The sequence below is a fragment of the Manihot esculenta genome, chromosome 13, assembly GCF_001659605.2.
Source record: "Manihot esculenta cultivar AM560-2 chromosome 13, M.esculenta_v8, whole genome shotgun sequence".
NCBI lineage: Eukaryota > Viridiplantae > Streptophyta > Magnoliopsida > Malpighiales > Euphorbiaceae > Manihot > Manihot esculenta.
The window spans coordinates 35,484,032-35,501,343 of record NC_035173.2 but is presented as its reverse complement, the minus strand read 5'-3'; the positions used below and the strand labels follow the sequence as shown (position 1 = coordinate 35,501,343).

The 17,312-nt window shown below is 40.6% G+C and overlaps 1 protein-coding gene and 1 long non-coding RNA gene across 6 annotated transcripts; one reads left to right on the top strand and one right to left on the bottom strand.

The window, feature by feature from the left end:
- The first annotated feature begins 238 nt into the window (after positions 1 to 238).
- On the top strand, positions 239 to 3,389 carry LOC110629629. 5 transcript variants are annotated; one of them, XR_006348306.1, is made up of 4 exons: positions 239 to 609; positions 753 to 972; positions 1,072 to 1,286; positions 2,832 to 3,389. It is a non-coding gene; the product is annotated as an uncharacterized LOC110629629 (long non-coding RNA). The 5 variants fall into 5 exon arrangements; XR_006348307.1 differs by having other exon boundaries at positions 241 to 609; positions 2,856 to 3,389; XR_006348308.1 differs by having other exon boundaries at positions 246 to 609; positions 1,213 to 1,286.
- A 626-nt stretch (positions 3,390 to 4,015) lies between these two features.
- On the bottom strand, positions 4,016 to 4,889 carry LOC110629449 (glutaredoxin-C9). The gene has a single exon (XM_021776421.2). It carries the CDS (start codon positions 4,728 to 4,730, stop codon positions 4,260 to 4,262), a length of 471 nt encoding a protein of 156 aa, XP_021632113.1. The 5' UTR covers positions 4,731 to 4,889; the 3' UTR covers positions 4,016 to 4,259.
- Between the last annotated feature and the right edge of the window lie 12,423 nt (positions 4,890 to 17,312).

Genomic DNA, 17,312 nt, shown 5'->3' with positions numbered 1-17,312 from the left:
ATCAAATTCTTTATGAGCACTGAAATTCCACTAAGAAAAAAGAAGTTATAGATTGATGAGGATTTGGAATGGTGATTATCCATTGTTAATGATTGATATATTATTGCATGTATATGCATTTACACAAGGAAGCAATAAGAAAATACTACAACTTGTTCAAAGCATATTCACTAGCTAATTTAAAACCTGGCATGGTGAAGACATGTATCTTCCACTATAATTACTCCAACAAGAAAAAGGTTATAATGATTATAGAAATTGATTAAGAAAAGTATTCCATCTTATCTTTAATTAATAAAAATTTAATATCCCGAAGGATCTGTTTAAAGGAAAAAGGTTTGCTTCTTGGAGCATTCATGGGTTGGAAACTCCTATATTTTCTGGAATTGTGGAGCCGTGTTTAAGCATGATGCCTCTTCAAAGCTGGGCTTGTGAAAGAGGCACCAGCCCAACAACACTTCGTCGTCTACTTGTGTGCTGAAACGCCAGATATCATTATTTCTGGCGCAAAGCATTCGATTCTCGCAGTCCCTCAAAATCCATGTACGATTACCCAATTTACTCCGTCAAGGCTTCTTCTCTAGTTTTGCTTTAGCGGAACTAACCTAAGTGAGCTCCATTTTAACCATTTCGTGTCTTTCTTGTCCGTTTAATGTGTTTGATTTTGTTGTTCAGATGTTCAAACTGAAATTTCAAATTTCATACTGAAGTAAAGCATTTAGGTTAATTTTTTATTTTATATGTTGTGGCAGTGGTGAACTCAATATGTTTATTTTTCAATAATGGATGCAAATGCATTAGCAAAATCGAAGAGGGCTCACTCGCTAACCCATTGCAAAAAGCTCCATTCTGCTCCAAAATCAAAACTCCCGGGAACTGGAAATAAGGCATTGGTGGAAGCAAGCTAAGGAGAAGCTCCCCAGTCTGGTCTCCCTTCAAATCGGGATCGTTATGAGGAAGAATTCGATTCAGGTTCTGAAGACCATCAATTAAAGCCTCTGAATTTGTTAAAGAGTCCTGATTAGCTAATCTAGACATTTGACTATATGTCTGTTCTTTTTTTTTGTTTAGATGGCTTCACCACTGAGGCCATTCTATTGTTGTTTTTTTCTTCTTTCTTTTTTCTGATAACTTTGTTGATACATGGCATGAAATTTTTGGTGTATCACTGTCACAGGGGACTTTAAACTTGTAGTAGGGTCTTTCTATCAGTCAGGGAAGAGAGCATTCTATCGTGGATTGGGGATGATGATTTTGTTGTAGAGAATGAAACAGCTGTGACTGAGGTAATTGGTTACTTACAATTCCCTTTTAATGATAATAAGATATTGTAACTGAGAAAAGAAGGAATCTAGTGATTCAAAAACTTTGAAGCATACAGCTGCTTTACATGCCTGTTAATTCTGGACGGTGATTAATTCTCTCCTTTGTCGTTGTCCCCCCTGCTATATAAGTTATATGTTGGATGTGATCATGTGAGTGCTAATGGGATAACTCATTGTTAAATTTGGGCCAGACCTAACTCACCCCAAAAGCTAGCGCAAGGGGAGGATTGCCTGTGGCTCATATAAGGGGCACATTACCCTTTCCACAACCGATGTGGGATTCAACACACCCCCTCGCGCCCAGAATTTTATTGGTGCGTGACACATTTATGGGAGGCCCAACATCGGATGGGGAGGCTCTGATGGCATGTTAAATTTGGGCCAGACCTAACTCACCCCAAAAGCTAGCTCAAGGGGAGGATTGACTATGGCTCATATAAGGGGCACATTACCCCTTTCCACAACCGGATGTGGGATTCAACACTCATGTCTTAAGTGTCATGAAAATGAAGCAGGCCTCAAGGTAGATGCTATCCTTGAAATCAAGTAAGAGCAACGTCTTAAGCGTCGTGAAAAGAATTTAGCTCTGTTAAGTTTCTATATTTCTCTTAGAGCAACCCCACTTGCCTTAATTGATGTCTCTGTAATAGGAATTCTTATTTGACTTGAGATTATGCCTGATATCACAGCTTAGAATTGACATTCTGCCTTTGGGCAGCAGCATCATATGATGAGATAATTTAATGCAAATTAACATATCAGCAGATATGGTTCCCGGATCTTACTTTGAGGCTCAACTACTTTATTATACATATTCATTGTACTTCGTTTCCAACAAATCATTTTTTTGAATTCCCTAAGATAGTTGAACAGCCAACATGATCAAGAAGCCATATAGTTTGTATTGGAACTTTAAGCTCATCAAATTTAATGGAAATTAACATGTTGGCTTCATAATTTGTATTGGAACTTTATGCTCATCATATTAGGATGAGAATTTGCGCTCAACTCTAGATTGCATTACAATTTTACAAGTTTAACAAATGTTATGCTGCACTTTAACTTTTGCAATTGCAATTACCTGGAAAGGCCAAAAGCTGTATGAGATGTGTTAATATTGATAAGGGATATGTCTCAACTTCTTTTCTCCAACAAAGTTGATAAAGGAAAGGAGGTGAGGTACGCAATCATAGTTTAATGGAAACTTGTGAGATCAATTTCTTGTTTGATCGTTCCCTAGAACTCTATAGATAGGTGTGTTGCTTACTGGCTGTGAACCTTTATCGGATATCAAAAGCATGTGAATTCTGTAGGTTCAACAGGAAATGAAAATGAAACTGAAACATGGAATCTTTGGTTGAAGTTGCCCAGTGATTTGGAGTGTAGGCATTTATCATTATGTCAATGCCGATATTCCTACCACTATTTTGTTATTCTTTTTCCCTGGCTTAGCTTATCATATGTTTGCTTTCTTTCCTCTTGTTGCCATGCTGGAGCGCCCAACAGAATTCAAAGTGGTTTCTGTTTCAGAACCCAAGAAGAAACTATCCACATTTCAGGCCTGAGCTGCTGAGGCAGAACTGGATATGCTTCTCGACTCATTTAGTGAGACAAAGCTGCTTGATTCTTCTGGGTTCACGTTTGCTGCTGCCCCTGTGCACCAAAAAGAGGCCTCTGTACATCTGCCAAAACATACAAGAAACACCCTGGGTTCTTTGAAATCAACACCACTTTCTGCCAAACTAGATGATGGGCTCGATGATGTCCAATTTATCAGACTGCCCACCGTGAAATTCAATCATCTTCCTTTCAGCCTGTAACCAAGTCTAAAGTTTTGGATGATTTTGGATTCATGGTTAGATACAGTTTGAATCCCTCACTTGTGCATTCTTACTTCTTGTGTTTCCACTGCTACTTATTCATTACATAGCTTCACCCTTTTGTTCATCTTTCAACTGGAAGCCTGAAGACAGATTCTAATTAATCTTGTTTTCAATCATAATTTTGTCTGAGATGGGATTGGATTTGGGTTTTATTTTATTTTGATTTTGATTTTCATTTTCATTTTGAATTCATAATTGATGAAATTTGTCCATGGCTATATCCAATGAAGCAAAAAGTTGGTGAGATTTTGTAATATTATCTGCCTAATTGGATGAAGTATTAATATCATAACCATTAGGCATTAGCTGTTAATGAGAGTGACATGAGTATGACATTATCTAAATCTAACATGTTAGTGATGTCTCAAAGCTATTCATGTTAATAAGTTTAGTTTCCATGTGATCCAAACAGAACAAAGCTTCTTCTTTTCCAACCCTAATTTGCTAACCCTAAAATGCCTGGAAACAGCTGTTATTATTATTTTCAATACTATTACTTACTGGCTGATTAAATAGTCAGATTTTTAAATTTAGTCCAATCATTAACCGATGAATGCAAAAAAATTGAAAATTTAAAGTTTAATTAAAATAAAAAATATCAATATTTATGAAATATTTCTCAATTAATAACATAATTAATCTTTATTTTTTTAGAGATTAGCGGTATAGAAACTCAAACTTTCTTCAGATGAATAATATATTAATATATTATCTATCCAAATTAGACTAATTAATCTTTACTTAATTATATTTCAGATTATCTTAATTCATACACCAAGTATTTGAAACTTCCATATACAAATAAAATCACAAAAAAGGGAAATATTTATAGTATCCCAGAAAGCTTAAATTCCACAAATCGTGTTGGAGATATGGGAATTTGTATTTCTTTTCTTTCTTTCTAGCAAAATTACAATCTGAAATCTAAAACCCAAAAATAACTAATCCTCCATTTCTTGAGAACTAAACTGCAGCAATCAGAAAGCAAAAGAGGGTAAAAGAAAGAAAACAAAAGAAAAAAAGAAGTTAGAAGAGATCAAAACTGCAAGAATCAAAGCCACAAAGCTCCAGCTTCTTTCAGTATAGGCACCAATTCTCCAGAAATATGAGTAGCCATAAGCCTATCCAATCCTCCAAACAACTTTCCACCAATAAAAACACCAGGAAGCTGCACTTTTTTAACATTATCATTTCCACCTCCAACAATTTTATTAACAATCATCTCCAATTCTTGCAAAACACTAATCTCATCTTCTTCATCAATCTCATAGATTGGTGGGTTCACACCAAGACCCAATAGCAACCTCTTCACTACATGGCTCATACAGCACCCACGCCTAGCAAACACTATAATCGCATTCTCTTGCACCATACTCACCATGTTTTTCGACCCTTTTAAGAATTGTTCATTATCATTAGCCGTGGTGCGGCTAAGAGTAAGAGCCGGTGGTGGCCGTGTTAGAGGGTTGGTGGTGGTGGTGTAAAGCGGCACCCATGATTTGTAAGGGATTGCTTGCTGCATCTTAAGCTGAAGATAGAGAAATCAATGGAGAAATTGGCTAAGAGAGAGAGAGAATAGAAATGGGTAATGGGTAGTTGTGTGTGGTTTTTGAGATGAGAAGAGAATTGAGATATATAAATGGAGAAGAGAGAAGACTTTGATTATTTGGAAGGCAGAGAGAAGAGGGAGGCGTCAACGGCAGTTGGGTTTGCTTTTCTTGTTTACACGCTGTATGTGGGCTGTAAGGTGACGTTTCAATTGTGTCATCTTTTTGGGTATTTTATTAGGCACATGTAATGCACCTACGTCTTCTTTTCTATTCTCTTTTATTTATTTATTTATGAAAAAATTATTACATTTATAAGAATATCAATGTATTGATAAAATATTTATTAAGCACAATTTCACAATATTAATAAATAAATTAACTGGACAAAATATCTAAAAGAAAAAGACACACAAAATACGAAAACTGACGACTCGTACTTCTTTTTTGTCGACTTTTTATTCTTATTGTTCTTATTTATCCATATATTTTAATAAAAAATTATTGTTATTATGACATAATTTAAATAATTCTATGTGCGTTTCAATTAATTTATATTACTATGTGCGTAAGCTTACGTGCTATTTCAATCACATTCACTACTCATCCACAATGCTTTAGACCTTTGAACCACCAATAATTCAATTCTTAATTAATTATTTTACCAACTACATATTTAATATTAATTATAAAACATCTCCTTTAAATATACATTCAAAATACTACCTAATTTGTTTAATATTTTATTGAAGTATTATTAAAAAAATAATAAATTATATCCATCGTCAAAATAGAACTGTATTCCGATTAGTCAACCTAAAAAAAAAAAAACGTGAGGTAATTGGCAGCAGCTCGACACTTAAATCAATAAAGTGCAGAGCAGGGTTAGGGTTAGTGTAATGTAATGTTTAGAACTCAAAAATAATTATATAAAAATTACGTATTTTTATCTCTACAATCATTAACTTTTATATTGTAAGAAGATAGTATTAATTATAGTGTTTTATGAAAATTCAACTGGCGCCAGCTAATTGACAGGAGATCGTACGATTATAGGCGTAACAGGGATCTGCTAGATTATACACGTTAACAGTAACTTTATGTGAAAACTAAACTATAAACCCTAAACTTTCAATTTTTGCAGGGGAGGGTGAGTCTTGATAAAAAATCGGATACTATAGTATCTGAGTCTTCCTTTCTACGGGTGGGACTGCGTGTCGACTTATCAGACTCTTATCACATATTTCTGTCTTATGATAACAACTCATAACTTATTTTGGGCGATTGTTGTGATACACTAAAGGTTCCCGTGGTGGTTTTCGATTCTTCAGATTTGAATGTGACAATTGTCTTCACGATATGGGACACATAGCTCACTTAGATTGATTATTTCCTGCTCATGTCGCTTTACCTGCTCTTACCCCTAAATAATGATTGTCTTGTTCTATGAGCTGCATTCAAAACCTGCCGTTGAAACCATCGTATAAAAACACTACTTCTCCTCCAAATGTCACTTTTGCTTACATATGACTTTTGTGCTTTAGGAAAGGCTCGACCATTCCTCTTTTCTATTTATAGAGCTCCCAAGGTAACTTCTATTCGCTTTTTCTTTCATAGTAATGAATAGGAATACTTTTTTCTTTTCTTCTGGTGGAAGTTTTGCCTCAAGCTCTTCCTCCGACGACCCCATTTATGCTTTGCCTCCCATCGTTTCGCTAAGGGCGGTCCATGAAAGTGAAGGCAGCATGATCAATGACATTCCTTCCATACTAATCGAGAAAGATATAGAATATCTTCACGACAAATACCGCATCTCTCGAGAAATTTTTCACGTCTTCACTCCATGTCCGAGCGTTTGCGTAGATGACCAGATTTCTGCGGAGGATGCCACTATGGTGTATGAACAACAACTGAAGGCGGGTCTTCGGTTTCTCATAGACCCATTTTTTACTGAAATCCTCCGCTTTCACAGGCTTTCGGTCACCCAACTGCACCCTAATAACTAGAGAATTTTGGTGGCATTCTGATTTGTCTACTTCAACAATAATATTGAGCTGAGCATAGCGCTCTTCTCTTAACTGTACTAGCTGAGTACGCTTAAGAATGAAGAGTCCTGGCTCTTTAGTGGAAAGAAATGCTAGACACTCTTCGACTGGTTATCCTCACCTTGAATTGCTGGAAGAACAAGTTTTTTATCCTCCGTCACAAAGTATCTGGGGATTTTGGTCCTCTCCGTGCCAATTGAAACATATATGTGGAGCTGAGAAAAGATGGAATTCAGCCGCGAAGGTACAAGGAAGAGGCTTTAGACTTTCTCCAGAGGATGGCTTCAGCTTAGAGGGTGAACATCAACATGGTGATGAGGAATGCCATCTTGTCTTGGCAGAGCCATTTTCAGGTGGAACAGGCTAGAGCTCCTCACCCGCCCAGTCTCCATAGCCCTCGGGAAAACCCTTCCCGTGCTTTAAAGCATGGTACTTTTTCTTCCAACTTTCTTTATTTTTAGAACTGCCTTGCTTAATCATGTTTTGTTCTGTGCAGAAATGGCTGGAAAGAAGAACAAGTTTGTCGAGGAAGCTCGCGCTGCCCGCAAGGGTAAAGCTGTTGCTAAAACATCTGGTCCACCTCCCAAACGGGCTCGTCGGGTAGAGGAGATAATCATAGCTCTTCCCCCCTCCTACACTTGCAATTGAGGAAACAACCCCCTCTTAGCCCGAGTCTTCTTCTAGGGATACTCCTATGGCAGTCCTTGTTCATGATGCTAGTGTTGAAGCATTATGGCCCCAGGGCATCCAACATTTAGCGCTGACTCTGACTCAAACTGCCTCTCTTCTTGAAGAGCCCCGCCTATATATCCTTATTGCAAAGAATGTCTTGAGGCTCGAAGACTGTCATCGCCTGAATGTCATCGAGACCGACGATCTCTACGACAACATAATCCACTCCGCAATGGAGAGTGTTCTCTGTGCGTACATGACCAAGGAGCAGAACAAGACTCTGAGATGAGAGTTCGGGGCACAAGAGATGTATAAAAGTCTTCTGCAAGAGGAGTGCTTGAGAGTAAAGGCTTGGATTGATGAAGTGGAGGGTACCATAAAAGAGACGCTGGAGTCTGTGGACAAGCTCCAAGCGAGCGTGGACAAGCTCCAAGCGAGCCTGGACCAGGCAAACGCTTCAAAGTCAATCCTCGAGAATAAGGTAAAGATGGCCAAGGATCAAGTGGCTATGCTTCAGCACCAATTCCAGGAGCTGTAGTCTCAAGTTGAGGAGAACCGGGCTGCCTCTACTAGGATCCCTGAACTAGAAGCAGAACTTCAAAAGACGGTGGCCTGAGGAGGAGAGATATTCATCGAGGACCAAGAATCTGTCAAGAAAGAGCTGGTGAAACGATTTTCTTCTGAGGACTTTACTTGATAAATGGCATCTTTCCAGAGGGGGGAGAGATGAGGATGAGTAAGAGGAGGAGGGACAATCTGAGTACAATCCCATCAACCGGGTCTCTGTAGACAATGTAGTAGATGTAGAAAATACTGATGTAATGGAGACTCGAAAGGAGGAACTTGAAGATTCTTCTCTTATGTAATCTTCCATGATTTTATTGAAAATATCTTGTCATTATTTCCACTAAGTGTTTATATGCTTTACACTCCTTCATAAGCCTCATCCAACCATCGTCAAACAAGACTTAAATAATCTCTTTAAAAGATTGTTAAGGGGTTAAAATCTAACCATAACGTTTGGTCACTGGCCTAGCTAGTGGCCATAAAATAAATAACTTGGAAAATTCTCATAATGGGACCAACACCCGGACATGTGGTCTGGCGGATACGCGCCTTGTGGTCTGGGCATGAAATGCCTTAGTAACTTTTTGTGAGGCAGGACTAACACCCAGTCATATGGCCTAGTTGATATTTATCTTATGGCTTGGGCATGAAATGCCTTGTTTAGTAGGACTAACACCCAGAATATGACTTGATAGAATATGCCTTGTGGCCTAATATAAGACTCTTTATTTAGTGGGACTAATACTCAAATTATAGCTTGACGGAATTCTCCTTGTAGCCTAGCATAAGATGTCTTATTTAGCGAAACTAACACCCAAAATTATAGCCTGATGGAACCCGCCTTATGGGCTGGTATAAGATACCTTGTTTAGTGGGACTAACACTCGGATTGTGGTATGGCGAAATCCGCCTTGTGGCATTTTCTTGTCTCCTTCCTATCCTCGCATCTCTGGCTTTCGATTTTGCTTTTGACTTGTCCTTTTGTCCTCTCTCAACGCTCAGGCTCTATCATCCAACCTTATGTACTTTCAGACTTTGCCCATTAGCTGTTGGTACGTAGCGGCAGGACTCTTGATCGAAGAACCAATGAACTTGATGTTGCGCATTCCTTTTCTTAATGTTTCACATACTATCTCATAATTTAATTTTTCTACCTGTATTGCTTCTGCATTGAACTGTGAGATAAAACACCTTAAAGGCTCGCCCTCTTCTTGGCTGATCTTTCGCAAGTCAGAAGAGAGATTTTTAGGAGGTATACAAATAATAAAATTGAATTTAAATAACATAGCAAGTTGTGTAAAGTTCTAAATTGAACCTAGACTCAGATATTGGTACTATTTTTTAGCCAAACCTATGAGTGTTGACAGAAATACTCGGCACAATACGAATGTAATACTCGGGTAGACTCTGGTATCGAAATTCCTACCGTCCGGTGGAATCTCGGATGTCGGAAACCTCTAGAAGGGTAAAATCATGTTTTTATAAAATGTTTTCATGTATTTTATGGTTTTAAGTAAGAAAGAAATTGAGTTTTGAATGAAAAAGACCATAGAGGGAAATCCAGGTTCGGCCGCCGAACCTCATGTTCGGCTGCCGAACATGCATGAGTTTTGGAGTCACCTTTGGTGTAACGACCCGGAAACCGGTACCCCTCAGTAACGGTCCGAACCATCACTGGCACTAGGATCCAAATCGGCTTAAGGCCGCCGGGACCCGTAGTCAGCCAACTATACTCTCTGTGTACCTGATAAATCCCATTCATAATATAAAACAATACTCACAATCCTGTAAAACTCTGTAGGCTTAACCACTGCTACTCAGAAATGTCAATCTGAAATGGCCCTCAGGGCCTGTACCAGGGACTACTATCTGCTGTGGTCCAGGGATTAATACAATCTGTAACACATCCCACTGGTATCTCATCGAAGCCATACATTAAGCCTAACTCACACATTTCTCATCAAGAAACGTAAAACAGGATTGTGTACAAGGGATGAATCACACATCACACTATAGCAGTGACACTAGGGAAAGCATAAGTCTATCCAGTATATGACAGTACATATCTATCTATTACATTACAACTAATCTTTCAATTACATCATGTCCACTATCCTATTACAACATACATTCATGCATAACTGTCCTCTGTACTCTTGCTGACTTTGACTTCTCCTAGCTCTCTCAGAACCTGCAAAACTGGGGTCAAGGGAGTGGGATGAGCTCTAGAGCCCAGTGAGGAGGAACAATAAAAACAGTTCATTCATTACATGCTCTCATGAAATGCATCACATCACAAACATATCATCTCAAGGATGAACTTGTCACCATAGCCCTCTACATACATAATAGTATGTCCAACTGTGCCAGGGGCGATGAGGCCTCACCTGGACTACTCTGAAGTAACTCATATCATAACATGTCCAACTGTGCCAGGGGCGATTAGGCCTCACCTGGACTACTCTGAGCTCTGATCTGACAGCCCAGCTGTCTCACTCATAGTACCAGGAGCGACCTGGACTAACCAGGGGCGACCTGGTATGGCTATCTCATGCCACAACTCTGTATCTGTGCTCTATCAAGGGCTAAGGATCATCCAACATTCATCCACACAAATATCAGCTTATGCAATGCAGCATATTCGTGGAATCTAATGCAATACAACCTAATACATAACATGGCATTTTATGATGCATGGATCATGCTAGATTCGTGTCATTTCTGAATGTAAAATAGTACAGTTAGTTCCACTCACCTGTAGTCTCTACTTGGCTACCTCTAGGCTACCTCTAACTCTGAAACAGCTACTACTGCTAAACACCTTGGTTCCTCGGGTCCAATCTTACAGTGGAGGACTCAAATGAGGTACCAAACATACTCTAACATAACTATGAACATCTCTCCAAAAACCCTCTACAACATCACAAAACATGCATGCAAAACAAGCAAAGGAAGGCTGGACAGGGCACCTTCGGCAGCACTTTCGGCGGCCGAATGTCTCCTCCAGAGACGAAAGTCAGGCATGTTCGGCGGCCTAACTTGGACTTTCGGGGGCCGAACCTGAGTTTAGCCAGAACTCAGTTTCGTGCACAAGGACGCCTGTCAGTCCCTCCATCACCTGTTCAGACCTCAACACATGCATTTAACCCTTCTAAAACATGCATAAACACTTCAACAAGCCTAAGGGAGCTTCACATAACTTTAAACTCCAACAAACAAGCTCACAAGACACACAGCAAACATAAAGGAGTCATAAACCCTATGATGCACATCTCATGCAAACTCATGCCTAGCTCCCTTTTCCCTTTACAAAACTCATAAAAACATCATAAGAACCATGGATCAACACTTACCTCTTGAAGAACAAAGGCTGAGATGATCCAAACTCAAAGATATGGAGAAACCAAGCTTCAAAAGCTTCAAACTCCAAAACCTTGTTTAAAGCTCACAACTCTTCAAAACAAGGGTAAAACTCATTACAACCGTGAAAGATTTGAAGAAAAACCATGAAAATACTTTAAGGAGATCAAGACCTCACCTAGGTCAGAAGGAGAGAAGAAACCTCCTCCTTTTTCTGCCACTCGGTGCCCTTATAGATGAGCAACCGCCTCAGGTTCGGCTGCCGAATCGCATGCAAAACTATGCAACCTTCGGCGGCCGAACTTAACCTTCGGGGGCCGAAACTAGGGAACTTTAGGCGGCCGAACTTAACCTTAGGGGGCCGAACATGGCAAAATGCCTCCTTGGCCATATCTCTTCAAAACTCAATCCTTTTCTACGCTAAACCTTTAAAAACACTTGAAAATATTTTAGAAAACTTTCTCTTACCCTTCCAGAGACCTCTGACATCCTCGAACTCCCCCGGACGGTAGGAATTCCGATGTCTGAATCTAGCCGGGTATTACATTTGGCTTCCGAAGGTGGCCTGGCCAGCCACCTATAAAAGGCCCCATGGCCGAAAATGGGCGAGTTTTCTCCCCTATTTTCGGTCAACGGTGAGTCCATGCCCTTCCATGGTTGATTTTGATGATTTTCCTCAAATCTTTCAAGTTTTAACAAGTGTTTACTTGGTTTTTGAAGTTTTTGGAGCTAAGATCAAGTTGTGGAGCTTGGAGACCCAAGGAGCTAGATTTCTCCTATCTCCAAGTTAAGGATCGTTTCTCCTCTCGATCTTCAAGAGGTAAGCTTAGATCATACCCTTCTTGTATGTTTTACACAAGTTCTATGAAGGTTTATGGGGTAGAAATGCATGTTTAAGTTAGTTGTTTAGTGTTAGGGTTTATGTTGAGTTTATGTATAATGTGGGTATGCTTTGTGTTATTGCTGGGGGTTTAGGATAGTTTGAGACCCCTATATGTTTGATTGTATGTGTATGCATGTTGTAGAATAGCTGAATGCATGTTTGGAAAGTTTGGGAGGCATAAATGCATTGTGGAGGTTGAGTTTTGCCACTTTGGAAGAACTCAGGTTCGGCAGCCGAAGGCACTTTCGGCCGCCGAACCTGCCTGTGGTGGCATGTTTGGCCGCCTAAGCTTGCCCCCGAAAGTTTGGACTTTCGGCTCTGGAGGGCAGTTTCGGCCGCCAAACATGCATGAGTTTCGGATCTGGAGAGAACTTTCGGCCGCCGAAGGTGCTGCCGAAAGTGCATGACTTTTGGATTTGGAGGAGGGTTCGGCCGCCGAAGGTGCCCTGTTCAGCCTTCCTTTGCCTATTTTGCATGAATGTTTTGAGGTATTTTAGGGGGATTTTTGGGGAGTTGTTTAGAGTCATGTTTGTCTATGTTGGTCCCTCATTTGAGTCCACCTGTGTAGGTTCGGACCCAAAGGAACCGAGGACCCCAGCAGTGAGTCAGCTGCTACAGAGCAGATCAGAGTCAGCCAGAGGTGAGTAGAACTAAACTATGTTTAAAATAATGAATGTTTTTAGCATGTTTCATGCATTATGAATGCCATGTTTATATTAGGTTGTATTGCATTAGAATTCATGAAGATGATGCATTGCATTCTTTGTTGTTGATGTGGATGGATGTTGGATGACCCATTAGCCCTCAATATATATGATGATTAATGAAAGTCCAAGGCTGCCCATGTCCACACGTCCTGGCATTTATTTATGTATGATAATTAATGAAAGTCCAAGGCTGCCCATGTCCACGCGTCTTGGCATTGTGTGATTATTAAGAGGAAGTCCTGCGGAGCTCCGTCGAGGGTCGGGCACATTGGAATTAGAGGATTATTGGTGATAAGTCCATCCGTGATGTGAATTGTATGTGTTGTGATGCATTCCATGAAAGCATGACTTATGATAATGTTTTATGGTTCTGCTCACTGGGCTTTTTAGCTCACCACATTCCCTTAACCCCCAGGTGTGCAGGTACGGGATAGACCAGGATGTCAGCAAGAGTAAAGTCATGTTTATGTAATAGTTAGATGTGGACATGAAAATGTTGTAATGTAAAGTGTTGAATAGTCATGTAATGTAATGATGATATTGAGGATTAGAATTGTGCTTGACCCTAGTATGTATGGTTAATCCCTTTTATATACATGATCTATGTAATGTTTTATGTTAACCAAGCTTAATGTATGATATGTTACCCCATTGGAGCATTTGATGAGGGCTCCAGTGTGAGGTTTATGTTTATAAACATGAGTATGCACAGGTTAAGCTTGGTGAAATGAAAGAAAAATTTTATGGTTTTATGTATATGTATGATCATGTATGGGATTTAACAGGTTTGCAGGATGTATGTTAGGCTTACTACGGGTCTCGGCGACCTTACGTCGATCTGGATCCTAGCGCCGGTAGCGGTCCGGTTTTCGGGTCGTTACAATGAAATCATTTGACATCTTTGAAGCCGCATGGTTGTCCTAAAGATTGCCAATGACTTTTGAGATCTACTGTTTCGTCGTATTTGTCCAAACTTGAAAGTTTGAACTTAGCGAGAAATGTCTATACCAAGATCTCTTTTGAAAGGGGGCAAGGTATCGTCCAGCCCATAATCCTTCTCTCGCTCCTTCTGATACTTTTGTATGACCTATATTAGCTTCCAGTCGATATCCTTTGGAGTCTCGTCCGATGATTCTTCTTCCTCCAGCTTTGCCTTCCCCTTGGACTGCGTTTGAATTGCCTTTGTTCGAGTCCTTGGGGTATCAATAGAAGTGTCCTCCCTTACCCTTGGAGTCATAAATGATACCTCCCCTCGAGTTTTTTATTATTCGAGAGTAGCCTGTAACCTTTTGATGTATTGGAATATGTGCTCATTGTTGAGATTTGCTTTATTGACCATACAGGGTGTGTTTTATCCATTGTCAAGAGCGAAAGAAATGATAGCGCCTTTATTAACAACAACTTTAGCAGCATCTCGTGATCCCTCAGCCATTTCGAAAGAGAAAAAAAAAAGTTTTCTTTTTAAGAGAAAATGAAAGACCGATTTCTAATCCAATTGAACGGAGATAATCTAATGGAAATTTCCGGTAATCGAACCAAATGATGTGGCCAAAATAGAGCCGTATTTGTAACACCCGGCTAGAATCCGGCACCGGAATTCCTAATGTCTGGTGGAATCCGGGGTGTTGGGATTCTATATAAGGGTAGGCGTTGTGTTTTCTAAGGGTTATGAGATGTTTTAAGGTTAAGGGAAGTGAGTTTTGAGTTGAAATGACCTAATGCAGTTGAGCCAAGTTCGGCCGCCGAAAGTGTGTTCGGCCGCCGAAAGTGTTTGGCTTCCGAAGGGAAGTTCGGCCTCCGAATGTTGCATGGTCTTGCCTGTGATTGGGCAGCCGACGATGAGTTGGCTAGTGAGCTGAGTCATGGCTTTTGCCAGATGTTGGCCTCAGATTCTTGCCATGAATGAGCCACGTCTTCTATGACTCATCTGCAAGTGTTTTGAGCAGCTCATGCAGGAGTTTGCTCATTTACCAAGTTGTGAAGGTTTTGAAGCAAAAAGTGAGCTTTGGAGAGTTAGTGAGGGTGAAGAGAGTTGATCCGTTTTCCTTTGTTGAGATCACTCACCAGGAGGTAAGTGATGTGTTGCCTATGTTTTTATATGTTTTCTGAAGGTTTTATGGGAGTTGTGAAGAGAGCGATGCATGTTTAGGTTTTCAACGGGAGGTTTGCGGATATATGCATGAATATATGTTTCTGTGTTATGTTTGATTTGTTGTTTGGGGTATTAGATAGTTTTGGACCCCTGTGATCATATACATGAGTATATGTATGTTGAGTAGATGAGATATGCATGTTTTGAGAGCTTGAGGGGAAGGAGAAGATGGTTTGCCGTTGAAACTGAGTTCTGGATGAACTCAGGTTCGGCAGCCGAAAGTTCATTCGGCCGCCGAACCTCCTGCATGGTGACTTGGTTGCCACAGCTTGCCCCCGAGTGTTTTTGCATGTTCGGCTCTGTTTGGGGGATTCGGCCGCCGAAGGTGCCGCCGAAGGTGCTTGAGTTTCGTCTCTGGAGAGGACATTCGGCCGCCAAACCTGCCGCCGAAAGTGTTCTGTCCAGCTTTTCTTTTGCATGCTTTGCATGGCTAGTTAAGTGAGTTCTTGGGGAGTGTAATAGAGGTATTGATAAGTTAGTTTGGTCCCTCATTTGACTCTTTATGTGTTACAGACCAGAGGAACCAGAGAGAGCAGCAGTGAGTACTGCTCCAGAGGTAAACCTGCAGAGTCAGTCAGTCCAGTTAGCCAGAGGTGAGTGGAACTAAACTTATGACTTTTAATGGAACCACAACCTGTTTTTAGCATATCTCATGCATCATGTTTATGCCATAGGTTGATTGCATTAGTATTCACGACTATGTTGCATTGCATTGTTATTTGGTGATGTGAGTGAATGCTGAATGATCCAATAGTCTCAGACAGGAAGTCCAGGAGCCTTTGACTACGCCCTGGCACGTATAACAAAGACCAGGAGCCTTTGACTACGCCCTGGCAGGTATATAGTAAAGTCCAGGAGCCTTTGACTACGCCCTGGCAATGGTAAGTTCACAGGTGTTATATACACATATACATATATGACAGGAAGACCAGGTGCTCGATTCTACGCCCTGGCACAGAGTTACTGGGACTATGTGGTGACAGGTTTACTCTTGATGTGGCTTGTCTGTGATATGGTGCATTCCATGAGATCATATTTTACTGAGATGTTTTACTGTTCTACTCACTGGGCTATAGAGCTCATCCCACTCCCTTAACCCCAGTTTTGCAGGTTCAGTGTACAGTGTACAGGGACAGTCCAGCAGAGTACAGAAAGAGTAAAGAGAGTTGTAATAGTTTAGAGTGGACATGTAATAATAAAGCGATGTAATAGTTGTTGCTTGACCTAGTGAAGTATGTTTTGTACATGATCTGTATATGTATATATGTTTTCTTGTATGTGAAAACCAGGCTTAACAGGTATGAGTTAACCCATCTAGAGCCAGCTCTAGTCAGGGATACAGAGTACAGAGTACATGAGTACAGAGTACAGAGCTAGTGCATGCACAGGTTAAGCCTTGGTTCAGAAAAGAGTTTTATTTTCACAGAAAATGTATGATCATGTATGAGGTTTACAGGTACACAGAGAGTATAGCAGGCTTGCTACGGGTTCTGGCGGCCTTAAGCCGACCTGAATCCTAGCGCCGGTGACGGTCCATTTTGGGGTCGTTACAGATTGGTATCAGAGCCCTAGGTTCACATGATCGGACCTATAGAGTTAGTGTTGGGCTCAGACAGGTTAGAAGTGGTCAAGCACAATAGGAACTCATGTCCACTAGGATAGGGTCTTGAGTCCTATCTGTTATGATATGCCATGAGAGGTGTATGTGTATGATTGATATGTGATGTGTATGTGCTAAAGTGGTATGTTATATGTTGTGTTTTCAGAGCAAAGATGCGAGGAACTCGTCGATCAGCTCGATTGACTGGAGTCCCACCAGAGAATGAACCAGCTGCTCGTCCTCCTGCATTGCCAAGGGCAAGGTCTCAGAGATCTAGCAGGGATGGTACGTCAATAGACCCGAGAAGGTCTGTCGACGAGAGCAGAAGAGGAACAGCTAGGGGAGGAAGATCAGAGGAAAGGAGGGAAGCTATGGAGATAGATGACAGCATGGGTATAGGCAGTTTTGAGGAAGGCATGGGAGAGTCGCAGGGAGGTGCTCAGACCTCAGGTTTTGGCTATCCAGAGTATCCGATGGGAGGTATGTCGGAGTACTCGAGTTTTGTGCCATATCCTCCGTATATGCCTTATATGCCTTATCCTTACTACCCACCATATCCTATGTATCCATC

Coding starts and splice junctions, on each gene's coding strand:
- LOC110629449 (XM_021776421.2), bottom strand. CDS start 4,730: ATGCAGCAAGCAATCCCTTACAAATCATGGGTGCCGCTTTACACCACC.